At 49.0% G+C, this 14,472-nt stretch overlaps 1 protein-coding gene across 1 annotated transcript; it reads right to left on the reverse strand.

The window, feature by feature from the left end:
• Positions 1-6,169: 6,169 nt before the first annotated feature.
• Positions 6,170-14,039, reverse strand: prdm2a (PR domain containing 2, with ZNF domain a). Its single transcript, XM_035382023.1, has 2 exons — positions 9,000-14,039; positions 6,170-8,548 (listed from the first exon to the last, which is right to left on the reverse strand). The coding sequence occupies exons 1-2, from the start codon at positions 13,827-13,829 to the stop codon at positions 8,522-8,524; spliced, it is 4,857 nt and encodes a 1,618-aa protein (XP_035237914.1). The 5' UTR covers positions 13,830-14,039; the 3' UTR covers positions 6,170-8,521.
• Between the last annotated feature and the right edge of the window lie 433 nt (positions 14,040-14,472).

Below are 14,472 nucleotides of genomic sequence, written 5' to 3' on the forward strand. Positions count from 1 at the left end.
ATGTATGCTAATTCCAGCTCCTGTCAGACACTCAGCACAAGGCCATCAATACTGTAAAACGGCACCCAAGGTAGTGGACTCTACTTAAGTTCTATCTCAGCATTACGGAAACTAAGGTTGCACTACCAATGAAGGCTCAATGAATTATTTATTTTATCAATACTTAAATAAAATAAAATAAAAAACATACAAGCCTTAACAAAAAGTAACATAACAGACACACACACACAGGTTTCAAACTTTAAATAGCAACTGGAACTTTTACTGGTCCAGGAAGTAGTTCAGAGTGTAGTCTCCATAGACACAGTGAGCAGTCTTTGCTGCCATCATGTAAGGCAGTTTCCTGCAGAGCTCTGCCTTGTTATGTGACCCCAAAGGGAAGCAAGAGACAAGCATACCTAGGGAGGTCATCCACAAGGAATCCCCCTTCTTCACTCGCTTCCACAGCTTAACCTAACGGTCTAAACAGCTCATGACCTGCAACTGGCACAGACAACCGAACCTGACACAGGCGCTAGAAGACATCCTTCTCATAACTTGGATGAAACATGCAGGTTTAAGTTCTGCAATCACTGAAGGGGTGAACTGGTGATGGATCTCTTAGGACCCAGAGAAGGAGATTAAATGGAGTATCAGACAATTACACCGAGTATCAGTGGGCTGGGCTGGGCTCCTGCAGGAGGATTCATTAGGCATGCAACACAAGCTCACCCGTCCAGCTGTTCTTTATCAAAGTCGATAGCGTTGAGCTGTTTTGAATATTTCAGTTCACTGTTCCATTAGAGATAATGGTAATTCATTATTTTATTTGTTGTCTTTTGCTCTGGAAAATCTCACAGAGTTGATAGGGGTCCAAAAGGAGAGTCTCAGAAAGCTCCTTTTAGAATGCAAGTCATTTAATATTTATGCCTTTCTGTTAACAAATAAGACTATTGAAAAATGTGGGGTTTTTTTGGAAGGATTTTGTTGCATCTCAGAATAAAATCATAATTCAGAAGTACAGAATCCTTTTTAGCTCTGGTATTACCTCCTAAACCTGATAGGTGGATTCCTCTCACTGATCTCTCATAACTCTCCTGGCAACACCAGTTGACTGACAGCCCTGGAGGAGGTTTGGATGTTTTAATGGTGCAGGAGATGTTCTCTAATTAAAGAAAACCACAAGCACTGTTTCAGGCCACAGAGAATCGGTGAACACAACTATCCAGCAGCCAGGCTGTGCCCTGTCGCAGGTGTATTTTCAAATCCAGAGCTACAGGAAATGAGCAGAACCCTGAAAGAAACTGCAGCTGTGGAGCTTCACATCACTGACCCTCAAAGCACGTTGCACATGCAGCACGAACTGTAACCTAGGGGAGGCCCGCTGTGGCTAATGGCTCGTCCTCATTGGCTAACAGCCCTAGCTCCTGCTCTGCACTCAGGGAAAACCCGCGCACGTCTGACTCCTGATCCTCATTCCACCGAAGCAACGAACTGCCTGAATTAACAGATTAATCTATCTGACCAAACAAGGAGGACATTTTTCTTTCGGACAAACGACCAGCAAAGTTGGCATAGCCTGCTGAACTTGTGATCATCTTGGACCGCAGCCAAAAAAAAAAAAACCCCAGATGAGAGGGCTTAAGAAACAGCTGACGCCGAGTGGGTCCGTCTTTCTGGTGAGCGTCCTCACTCATGGTGGGGCTTGAGGACTGCGTGCAGGCAGTTGGGCTCCTCACGGTGGGGCGGGGTGCGTGGGGGGATCCACACTCAATGCAGAACAGAGGCAGGTGGATACGAAGTTCCTTCAGGGCCAAAGAAGTGTGTTCAGCCTCTATCGTAGCTCACAGCACTGGTTATTCAAGTCTTCACACTGACTGCACCAGAGAACCCACTAGAGTGCAAATGCCTTTGTTTTTAGTTTTGCACCTTGCATCTAGATTTCTTTTTCCTTTACCATCTTTGTGTAGGTGTATGTGTGTATATATGTATACAAAAAAATGATATGCCATGAGAGATGTGTACTCCTATCTTGTTCTTACCACGAACAAGAGTGGGAAGAATGGGGCAATAGCATGTGATTATTCTGCATTGGGTGCAATATGTAAAAAAATAAATAGAAGACAGTAAAAATCATCATCATCCACAATGAATAAAGATTACTATTGTGCATCCCGCATTTGCATGTCGCTTTGCAGTTATTGTAGTGGATGTAGTCCAATGTGATGAGAGCCCCAGAGGCACTGCAAAGCACTGCCTTCCACTGCCTTCCTCTCTCTCTCTCTCCCCCCCTCCCCCCAAAACAGGACAGTTTTGTAGTTCACAAAACAAACAAGCATCCCTTTAACAAAAAAGAAGACACATGACCACTCATGCTGGTGGATGGTAATACAGTCAAGATTATGATTTTTTTTTTTTTTCCCCTCCATTCTTTAAATCTTTAATCTGGGAGCAGAGGCACTGCAGCAGATATTAATGTGGATCACTGCCAGACACAAGATGAGCCGAGTCTCCAAGGGGCCCGTCTTCTCAACCTCTAATTAATAGCCGGAGCGGTTAGCCGAGGATGCCTCCCAACCAACCGCCAACCCCAGCCTTACCTCACCGAGATGCTGTGAATGGGAAAAGCTACAATTTATATGCTTTAAGACAAATTAATACTCATCCAGAAAGAAAGAGCAACAAGGACGGATGGCAGAATGTACCATCAGCCATGTCCTGACAAGGGCCTCATTTAATATGGGGGGGGAAGGAGGGGGGGGGGGGGTGGCAGTTTCAATGTATCATTCTGTGCTCTTGTTTTTCTAACAATCACACACCGTCAGCCTAGAAATTGTAATAACAGTTTGGAAATTACTCATCAGGAGACATACTGTCCTAGCTGTCCTGGGTGCTAATGACAGTACCCATTTCACAGCATGTACAGTCAAACGCTTGTCTGGAAGATTTTCTAAGCAGATGCCGAACTTTTACACATGCTGGACTTGGGGAGGGTGGGAGGGGCGGCGGGACGAATGTTCAATGGAGCGCTCCACATTTTGAGATGGGTTACAGTAAATGAATAACTTTGAGGTAATTCAGAGCTCTTATTTAGGTTATGGACTTGCGGTGTGGGAGGAGTCAAATGCTTAAAGCACATTTTTTTTTAAAGCAGGTTTCCTAAAATCACAACTTACTGCAAGTCAGTCTTTCACACCATGAATAAATAGCACAATATATGGTACCCTGATTCCAAACTGACAAAAGTCTTCAAAACATTAAATGGTGATAAATTTCAATCTTTTTGGAAAAAGAGTACAGAAATATTTGATTGAAAAGCTGATTGAAAGCTGTGCCACCAAGTCTTCTAATAACTATAAGAATAATAATAATAATAATAATAATAATAGCTCAACCACCACCAATGTGTAGTACCACCTGGGTGATACTCGACAGCCATTTTGTTCCAGGACACACACTACACATCAGCCGACGTGGAGAGAACAATTGAGAGAACAGTTTTAGCCAATTAAACTGGAGGAAGATTACAGAGCAGGATAGACAGCCAGGTTGAGAATTAAACCAAGACACCAGGGAACCCCCTTCTCTAACCAGAGTCAGGATCTCGGTTTAACATCTAATCCAAAAGACAGCATCTCCTACAGCCGTGTCCCTATCTCTGCAAAGGGGCATTGGGGTTTGTCCAGAGGGAAGATTGCCCTCTACTGGCCACCCAAACACCACTTCCAGCAGCAATGTAGGTTTCACAGATCTCAAATTCAGCTACTAAACAAGCCCACAACCGTTGCCCTTCAGCCATTCAGCAAGAGCAGGATACATGGTGGCATGGCTGCTGCACATTATCACTGACTTCATTTGCTATGCATCACACTTGCAGCTTAAAATATAGCTGAGCATTAACTGCAAATAGACACGACCTGAAACCATCCCCTTACCCAGGTGCATGGATAAATGAATGTGTTATCATTTGAGACAGCAGACTGGGTACAGTCGCTGTCCTTGTACTATTCTGCTATTAAAGAGGTAGGCAGCGTTTTAGTGCTTGGAAAGTTAGGAGTTCTCTAATTACTCCAGATCTCCATTTCTGCAGCAGTACCATAAAGTATAAGTTCAAAATGGGGAAAAGATATAATGGTTTACACAGTTGTTCTCCAAGCCCCCTACAGTCCTTATATTTCATACGAATTCTTGAAGATTCCAGGTCTTGTGGGGAAAGTGTGCCCCCTCCTGGCCAGTCACAATCAATGACATGGTCTAGACCAGTGACGTCCAAACTTATCTGAAAAGGCCCATTGTAGGTGCAGGTTTTTGTTCAAGCCCAGCACAATGACACCTGATTTAACTGATTAACTAATCGTAGTTTTCAATCAGGAAGACCTAAATAAGTAGAATCAGGTGTCCTTGTGCTGGGCTAAAACAAAAAAACCTGCACCCAGGCCAGCACTTTTTGGATAAAATTGGACACCCCTTGGTCCCCTGAACAGTTGCACAAACATGGGGAGCAGTTTTGAAAGAGGCTAGAACATTCTGTTAAATTAATCTCAGGAAAAATGCAGGCTCTGTACTGCCGAACAACAACTAACAGAATACACGCCCATGGAGAGCAGCAGGGACAGCTTGTCATCTAATCACCAAACAAGTTCCTCAAAATGTGCCATGGGCCCAGCCCATGGTTTAAACACAAACTGCACCCGCTCATCATGGACTTGACAGGAATGCAGACAACGCTTGACAGTGGGCAACAGTCACCGGCTTCCAGGGAAGTACAGGGGGCTCCCCGACACACTCACCTGCTGATGGAACGTCCCCGAGGCGATGCAAACTTACCGGCAGGCTGCCACAAACGCTACGCCGGAGTCTTCGCTGCAAACAACCGTTCAGAGCGTCCTTATCGGCTGCTGCAGGTAAAGCCTCCTGCACAGCAGCATGAACGGGACATCACACCCCGACCAGGGCTGGATCAGAACCACGGGATTCCCACTGGGACATCCCACCCCGACCAGGGCTGGATCAGAACCACGGGATCCCCACTGATCCACTGCCAAGCACACAGACCGGTGACCCGCACTGCGACCAACACGAGGGCACGCAGGGTCTCCGTCCCACTTAAAGGCGGGCACCTGAGCAAGACCTCGCAGAATACAAACACCCTCCCCCAAAAGCACAACTGCCTACCCCCACCCCACCCCCTTTTCCCCCCGACTGCTCTTTTTGCACCCCATCATCGGACTTCTGAAAGTTTGAATACTAATACTAATACTAAAGGAATACTAATGTGGAATTGAAATGGTATGTGGATGGTATGATAATGTACTGTGCGTGAGTAGCAGTGAGATACTGGGGCTCAAAACCCAGGCAAAGGGGCTTCCGCCTGACACACAACTTTATTTGACACGAGTTTCCTGATGTAAACAAAAAGTGAAGGTATGCATCCTTGGAACAATGAGTCTGTCATCAGTTTAAAAACAGAAGAGTTTTGATTAGAATTGATGACAATTCACTTTGGTGAATAAAAACACTGACTGTAATACTCACAATCACCTTATCCAGAGGAAACACAAAGTCAGTTAAATTGAAAAAGTCTTTAATATATCAATTAGAACAATCTGCAATACACATCTGCAGTGAACCACAGGGATTCCTCCCATCCCCACCCCCAACTTTTTGCTTAATCAAACATTTAGAAACGGAACATTACCCATTTTCACAAACTCCCATGACATGGTAATTAAGAAATGTAATGTAGAAATGCAAATCATATACAACACAAATGTCCAAAGAGAAACATAATTTAAATAATTTTTAAATATCTTTTTTTATATTTTTATTTATGCATTTCTCTTAGACAGGCTACGAGCACATTTTTTTAATTTTTAAACATTAATTCAATGTACTTTAATCCCCTCATAAAATGTACCCCACCCCCACCCCAAGTCCCCTCCGTACCCCCTCCCTCCCAGACAGTTTGTTAGTTAACCGGTAGCCCACAGATGATGAAAGCACGGTATGGTAGAACTGCGAGACAGCAGAGGGGATGACAAAGCATCGGGCTGAAAAGCTTCAGAGGTAGATTCATCTCATCGTGCCAAAATACCTCAAAACCATTCTTTGATTTTACCCATCACATAAGCAATGCACAAAACGTGTTGCAAACTTATATATATATATATATACATATATATATTAAGTATTTTTTTTAAAACTTCTTTTTAAAGGAAAAGGAAAACGGCTACCGTCATGGCAACCATTCACCGGGTAGTTTATGCTAGGGCTCAACTTTTAACACTGATGACCTCTTTCAATGCACCGTTTTGCCTTTAAATCTGTCTCGGGTTCACACTGCAGAGCACTTTGCTGCCTGCGAGTTTGGACTCTCCATTTCCATTTGACGCCAGCGAGCTGGGTTTCTCTGACGGTCTATCTCTGGGGGGTATAGCCTAATGAAGGCATTAATGTTCATCATCAATCTCAATGCCAGTTTCCAACAGCTTGAGCTGCAGGGGAAAAATGCTACTTTCTCGAGCGCCGGAACTGAAAGCAAAATGGCAGACTAGAGGGACATGTACACGCACACGTGTGGTGTACAGCCTTGCAGACACCAAGACACAAGTCTTTTTAGAGAGAGCACCTAACGGTCACTTCGAAGAATACGCCTCACACTTTACAGACGGTGGCTCTGTAAGACAGAGCTAAAAAAGGCTTGTCTGGGAATCTGCACAGCACATGAAACGTTCTCCCCCTCCATGTTGCGTCAGCTGAACAGTCGCTGTCATCATCCCTCTACGTACCCCATATGAAAGAGTATTCATATCTCAAAATGAGCCCACCGGCAGGAAACAAATGGGTGCACGACAAGTCGATTACACAGCCTAATGTCAAAAAGCAGAAGTCAGAGGAACGCGTGTCATCATGTTGGACGCTGTCCAGAATTTTGGGGGAGGAAGCAATACTCGACTACTCAAAGCACAAGCCTTTGTCCCTTTGTTTTTAGAAAAACACTCATTCCAGAATGTTACCTTCTGAACTGCGCGACACAAAACGTAATACTTCTTCCTGCCGCAGAAGGTGAAAAGGGTACACTGTTTAAAACAATGTATGTTACAGTATACAGCACACACCCAGACAAAAGAGAATTAAATAAAAATCAGACCTCCAAGTTTCAAATCATGCCATTTTTCTCTCTGCCACTGTGACAGGTGCTACATGTAAAGTAATGCTGTAATATTTCCATGAACCACCCTGGGACTTCAGGAGTCTCTGTCCATCAAAACAACAAAAGCGTAGTGTTTTCAAAAACCGACAGCAACGATTAAAGTTGGCCTTTCACAGCTTGAAGCGCAAGGTAGGGACGTGTTTGAATGCGAGATTCCAGTTAGCTACCAAGCCCTTTGATGTGCAGACACACAGAGATAAAGCATATCGCCTGGTAATACACGGTTAAATTCGACATGAGATCGTAACCTCCAACAGGCGGTTTGAAAAGGTGTGTGATGAAAGCAGGCAGGGGCCGTCATAGAGCTGGTACGCGTGAACCCTAATCCGGCTGAGGTGCGCTCGTCTTCGCAGCGGCCGGGTACGTTAATCGGACGTGCGCGAGCCGTCCATATTCTTGCAGTACGGGGGAACGGAACATGAAACATCTGCAGGGTGCAACAACGTGCGTCACACGTTTAGCCTGTAATGAGGGCTGGGGGAGGGAGCTCATGGCTCACTTCCCAATTCTACTGCCCGTTTTTAAATGGTTTTCTTAACCCTTGGAATGAACAGAAAAAAAAACATGCTTCTCTCTTTACAATAGAGATATGATTCCATCACATAACTAATTCGCTCTGAAGCATTAAATTAAATGTAGATACATTTTTTGCATATCATTCATATTAATAAATGATGCAGGAGTTAAGGTAAGAAACAAACAGAACATGGGGCTCCCTCTAGTTGTACAGTATAATTACCACATGCATTACAGGACAACCTTAAAAAAAACCTGAAGGCAAACTGATAACAGACTGGGCTGCTGGCGTGTACAAGTCACACATGATTGCCGCTTGCAGGGGATCAGCAATTAGTCTTAATTGGGACCCCACTGTCGACCCCACAGGTCAAAAAATCATCAGTCTATAGTCTTGTATCATCAGCATCACTGTTTTTTTTTTTTTTTTTAAATATAATATTCAAATCAGATGGGGAAAATTTAGTTCAAAGTGCATTGGGAAAGGCTCTGCCCAAGTGCAGCTGACAAGAAGAGTCGAGAGTTCCGTCTTCAAGATTCACGATGAGCTCCCCCACCTGTGCGCCACAACTGCAGGTTTTGGGTCCCTGAACCAGTCCGTTGTGGCCAGCGGTCGCCATGGAGATCTGGCCAGCATCCTGTGCTCCTTCACGTGCACGCTGCGGTGGGGGGGGGCGTGGCGACGGAAGCCTGTGGATGGCCTCGTGCGCGGTCCTCGCCTTTCCCACCATCCGACTTCCAACAAGCGTCCGCAAGGCTCTCGCGACAGACAGCCGCCTCCCCCCCCCCGCCCCGCCCCCAATCCCCAGCTCTCTACCCCGCCAGCTTCGATGAAGCGTCCTATTGAGGAGAAACACAAGAACACAGTGTTGGAGGAGGGAGATAATGGAGCATTACTCATGTTCCCATTGTTGGAATGTCGGCTGCTAACACTTCAAAGGCACAACGCATCACCCCACTTTGTGAACGCACGCTTCTCACTTCTGCCTGCAGCACTGTACTTCCAACTGTGGATGGGGAGGGGAGGGGGTCTACAATAAGAGCGATGGCCACTAGCCCATTCCGCTGCTCAGCTTGGGTTCACATGATGGGCTTTATGCATCATACAATCACAGCAAGCGTCAAGATACCTGCAGCAACACTGAGAACGCTGCAAATGCGGCGCGTTTTCTTCCACCCCCGTGGCTTCCTCCCGAACGGTTCCGACCCCATTAGTATGAGTGAGAACAACCCCCACCACAGACGTGAGCTGTAAATAAATTTAAAACGCGAGGCTGCGGTTTGCCGTTACCTGGGACTCCGTGGGCTCCGCGCTGGCCACGCCCTCCCCGCCCTTGGCCTCGCCGGACGCTGTGAGACTGGCCTGCTGCAGGCTGCGGGTGACGGGGCCGCCCACCCGCTCCCGCATCCTCATAGGGAAGCGCTCCTCTTTCTTGGGCTGGGGGTGAGGTTGCTGCGCCTTCACCTCAGCCGCCTTCTTGGGCGGGATCTCCTTCCCGCCCCCGCGCTGCATCCGTCCAGCCTGCCGCTGCGAAGGGCCACCAGAGGGCGCCGGGGACACCGGATGTAGAGCTGGAGACGATGACTGCTGCTGCTGCTGCGTTTGGAGATTTCCTTTGACGACAGTTTTGCTTTTCTTGCTAAAGGGCACTGTCGCTGCTGGGAAGGAGGCCGGCCTCTTTGCCCGCAGCGGCTGGGCAGCCATTCTGCCTTTGCTGGACTGGGCCAACTTGGCACCGCCTGCCTCAGGCCCAGTGCTGCGAGCCCTGGTTTTCCCCAAGGTTTTCTGCCCGCCATTTGTTCCCAGCTGCTTCACTTCAGAGTCCGGCATCCGCCTACGAAGGCTCCCGTTGTTCTCCTGGGGGTGCCCGTCGCCCTTCTTGGGTTTCTTGGACACCGGTTTCATGGGACAGCTGACCGCCACGTGCTTGTTGAGGCTGCCGCGGTAAGTGAACTCCCGGCTGCAGTGTGGGCACACGTGGACCTCCGGCTCCTCCTCCGCCAGGGCGGAGCCCTTCTTGGCGCTGGCGGCAGTCTTGTTCCTCTGTGAGATCGCCTTCTGCACCAGCTGGTTCTTCTTCTTGTTAAGTGCACTCAGTTTAATCTTGGCAGAAGGCTCCTGGCTGAAGTTGAGCCTCTTGGGTTGACCCATCCGGCGGAAGGCGTTCTGCCCAGTGTTCGCTGCCACCGCTGCTGCCGGCGAGAGCACGCCATTCTGCGGCTTCGCTATCTGCTTGAGGGGAATGGGGTTCTTCTTGGGGGTGTAGCGCTTCTTGTCGCTGGCGTTGGCGCAGGCCAAGATGTGCTTGTGCAGCTCGGGCATGTTGTCGAAGCTTTTGCCGCACTTGGTGCAGCGGATAGCCGTGCTGAAGGTCTGCGGGATGTTGTGGGTGGTGAAGTTGGTGGCTGAGGCCACAGAGCCGGCGGGCGTGCGATTGTGATAGGGAAAGGGAGGAGGCTTAAAGCTGGGGTAGTGTTGGTTCATGCCGAGGCGCACGTCCGGCCCTTTCGGCTTGCCCCCTTCAGAGGCCATGATCTTTATTGTAGTGTAGAGTTCTTCCGTCGAGTTGTCGAGGTCCTCCTCCTCCTCCTCCTCCTCCTCCTCTTTTGGAATGTCGGCAGATGGCTGGAATGCAGTCCCCGCACCTCCCGAATGATCGCTGGTAGCCGTCGAGGGAGAGGACTCGGTGCTTGCTCTGCTTGGATTGTTGTAGTTCTGCGGCCTCAGTTTGCCGTTTTCCACCTCGGTGTGCGCGCAGTCCTGGCCAGGGTGCAGGTCCTTCTGGTGCTGCTGGAGGTTGCAGAGGAACGCAAACTCCTTGGTGCAGACCGAGCAGATGTAATTCTTGCCCACGCCGTGGAGGGTGGAGCGGTGCTCCAGCAGGGCTGAAGCATTCCCGAAAAGCAGCACACAGAACTCGCACTTAAATGGCCACTCCTCCGCATGCTCAGCGATGTGGTGACTCAGCTCCTTTATGGAGCGGAAAGGCGTCTCACAAACATTGCACGTAAAGCTCTTGGAGAAGGCATCCTGCTGCGTTTCCTCCTCATTGGCACTCGTGTCTGCCCCCGTTGGAGGAGCTGAAGATACTGCACCCATTGTGCTGACCTGTGTGTCCAGCTCCTCTTTATGCTGGGCTTCTTCTTTGACTACAGCAGAAATTACAGTGGGAGGAGATAACACTAGAGCGGGTGGGCTTTCTGATATCATAGCAGGAGGAACGGCTGATTCTGGTAAGGAAGCGACAAGGACAGGGGGCTCAAGAGATGGTGCAGGTGAAAGAGGCTGCTGTTGTACAGACACTATCGCCTGCTCTAGAATAACCACATTCCCAGCTGGAGATACTACTAGAGGATTCTCTTGCACAGTCAACGGAGCACAAACATCATTCTCAGATGATCCGACAGACACAGTACATTCAATGACAACTGAGCTATGAGCAATGCTTAGCGGGTGAATACTGGAATTGCCAAGGGTAACGGAAGGAGAAGATGACTGCTCTTCAGAGCCTGTTAGCGAACTTATCGTGCAAGCCTGTAGGGCTACATGGCTTACTGAGGAATCTGCAAACAACACGCAATCTTTTGGGCTAAGAGAAGAACTGGGGAGTTTAGAATCAGCATCCGCATTGCCCGAATCAGAACTCACAACTGGCATGGAAGTCGAGTTCTGAGGAGTCAAGTCCAGCTCTGATGAACTTGGGGATTCTTCCTCGCACATTCCAGTATGCCTGGGGGATGTTTTTGGAGATAGAACTGGCAGAGGTGACCCAGTTGGGGAGCATGTAGACTGAGGTTCACAGGACATTGAAACAGAAAGAGGGGAAGGAACAGTGGGTAGAACTGGAGGGGGTGGGGTTGGGGATCCAAGAGCAGGGGTGCAAGGGGAAGGGGGGTGCATGGATACAGGAGTTAGCGAGGGAGGGGGCGGGTGAAGCTGGCTAGAGGAAGAAGATTCAGAAAAAGGTCCTTCAGAGCTAAGGGACTGGGAATCAGGACCACTGACTAGGGTAGGTTCCATAGCTGATGAAGCAGCCTGGCTTGCTGACACACCTGGACCTTCATTACCTGTTATGTCTAAGCCAGCATATTCATTCATCAACACTTTCTCCAGCATGCTGGTGTTGGGTTTCCTCTTCTTGATAAGTGGCTGTGGGGCAGGGCCTCCCTTCGCGTCAGGCTCAGCTGAGGGCTTTCTGTGCATGCTCAAATCCAAAACAACCTCCCCCGGGCCCTTGCCAACACCGTCACTTCTTTTACTTACAGCGTTAGAGAGGTCCAGTGGCTGCTGGTTGCAGGAACTACCACCACTCCTACTAGCTGGCCAGTCCATGGTGGAAACTTTAAACGCATCCACCCCAGGTGGACTCAGGGTATCTCTCTCATCTTTGCTTGACATACTCCAGGCAGGGGAACTGCAATGGCTCTCCAGCTTTGGTACCTTCAGGGTGAACGAGACCCCCACCTCAGACTTCATGCCTTCAACTTTGAGCGAGGGGCTGTCCTGTGGAGAGTTGGGAGGGGAAGCCGTTCTTCTTTTGAACCGACCTGGACCTGCAGGTAATGTGGTCACTGAAAGAGGTGGACCCACTCTGTGGCTGTCTGTGATTAGAGCCACAGTGGGTTTTTGGCTATCATGGGTCTGCAAAAGCTGCTTAAGTTTAGGGGAGAGATAAACATTCTTCTCCTTCTGAAAGGCTAATGTCTCTATGGGTTGAGAGAAGATGGCTCCCACCACAGATGAAGATGAGGAGGAGGATGAGGAGGACAAAGAGGTTGAGGACGGCAAAATGGAGTCAGATTCCAACTCAGTTTTGATTTTGGGAGGAAGAGGGGGTGTTGCTGTCCTCCTTTTGGTTGCAGACTGTCCTGGGACTTCTTTCACTGTGCACGTTGTGGTTTCAACCTTGAGAGCCTGACTGAGCTGGTCAGGACTGATGATCACGGCATCAAGACCAAACAAAGCAGCAGAGCTTGAGTCCACCTCGATCACCTCGCAGCTGCTGACAGTGCTGGTGGACAAGATCTTCCCGTCAATGTACAAGCTGAGGTTCTCAGAGATGTTGCTGGAGATGTCCACCATGTACTCCTCCTCTTGATCTCCCTCATCCTCTGCGTCTCCACTGGGCACATAAACGGGAGGGGGGCTGGAATTGGAGGACTCCTCTGGAGCCGGGTGGGGTGGCTGCTTCTCAGACTGTGCCTCCTGAAGTAGCAGACCTTTCCTGGGGACACCCTTGGGTAGGAGGTGGCGCTCGTGAATACGCCGCTGGTGCCTACGCATATTTGTGTGGGTGCCAAAAACCTTCTTGCAGTACTTGCACGGGTGGAGCTCTTTCGACTCGCCGTTCTCGTCAAGCGCAAAAGTCCGCTCAACCTTGATCAAGGCTGGGGCGCACTGCTTCTCTACTGCTGGGCGCTCTCGAGGCTCACCACCGTTCTGAGAGCCCATGATGATGAAGTTCCCAGAAGGCGCCACCAGGTCAGGGCTTGAGCTGTCGGTTTGAAGGGAGGGGCCGCGGGATGCCAGTGCGCCCCCGAGAGAGCCCAGCCTTTTCTTCGGTCCGTTTTCGTGCCTCCGCTCATGGCGGCGACGGCCAATCTGCGAGCCAAAGGACTTGCCACAGTACCGGCACTTGAAAGTGTGGGTCTGGTGGTTGGCAGTGACGTGGATGTGGGTGTGCCGCTCCAGGCCTTGCTTGGTGCTGAAATGCCGCTCGCAGTGCTGGCAGGGGAACGAAGACAACCCCGGGGGTTCTCCCTCAGGGTCAGGGTCTGGGTCTGGGTCTGGGTCTGGGTCTGGGTCAGGGTCAGGGTCAGGGTCGGGGTCAGGGTTAGACACTGAGGAATTGGATGCTGGCTCCAATTTTTGGTCGACGACTAATTCCTCCTCGCACCCTGAGCCACTCGGCCTTGGATCATCCTGCGGCTCATCAGTGTCCATAGGTGCCACCTCAACAGAGTGTTGCACATTTTGCTCTGGTGGAAGGGTGGGCTCCTTTTCTTCTTCTTCTTCATCCTCCTCCACCTCCTCCTCCTCATGACCCTCATCCTCCTCCTCCTCCTGCCCCTCCACCACCACAGACATGTAGGACTGAGAGCAGCCCTCAGTCACCTCCATGGATGGCTGGTTGCCTTTCTCAGAGGGCCCCTGCGACTCAGCAGACTCCGGCACAGACTGAACCGAGGACGGCGTGGTCTCCTCTTCTTTCGCACCTACAGCAAAGCATAAGAGAGACTATTATCATACTGCAGGCTTACTCTGGGCCACTGGGGATTAATGACCTGAACCGGCATCTCAAAAGCATTGCAGGGCTGATTCCCAGGTGGGACCTAACCTGAATAATTATTCAGATATACAAAGAAAGAAAGTTGAAATAAAAACTGATATTTTTATTTTAAAATAACAAAAAAATAATTCAATTAAATATTGAATAGTTTTTTTTTTTTTTTTTTTTTTTTTTTTTTTAACAGTGAGGGATAAACTGAAAATGCACACAAAAGCCCTATTCTGACAGGGTAAGTTTTACCCGAGGACGTCCTGCAATGTATTTTTTGGCTGGACCGCAACAGCGGAGCCAGCCCTATAAACGCGAATGTCTATGACTGAGGGACTGAGTGATGAAGTTACACCGCGCATGTCTGTGACTGAGTGATGAAGTTACACCATTGGTCAGTCGGTTCGGTCCAGCCATATACTAGGTTTTGGCCTGGTCTTGTTACTTATTATGCGAGTAATTCCAGGGGAGCATTCTGATGAGATA

Source organism: Anguilla anguilla, chromosome 11 (genome assembly GCF_013347855.1).
Source record: "Anguilla anguilla isolate fAngAng1 chromosome 11, fAngAng1.pri, whole genome shotgun sequence".
In the NCBI taxonomy this organism is placed as follows: Eukaryota; Metazoa; Chordata; class Actinopteri; order Anguilliformes; family Anguillidae; genus Anguilla; species Anguilla anguilla.

Coding starts and splice junctions, on each gene's coding strand:
- prdm2a (XM_035382023.1), bottom strand. CDS start 13,829: ATGGAGGTGACTGAGGGCTGCTCTCAGTCCTACATGTCTGTGGTGGTG. Junction 8,549..8,999: donor CGGAGCCCACGGAGTCCCAG/GTAACGGCAAAC, acceptor TCTCCTCAATAG/GACGCTTCATCGAAGCTGGC.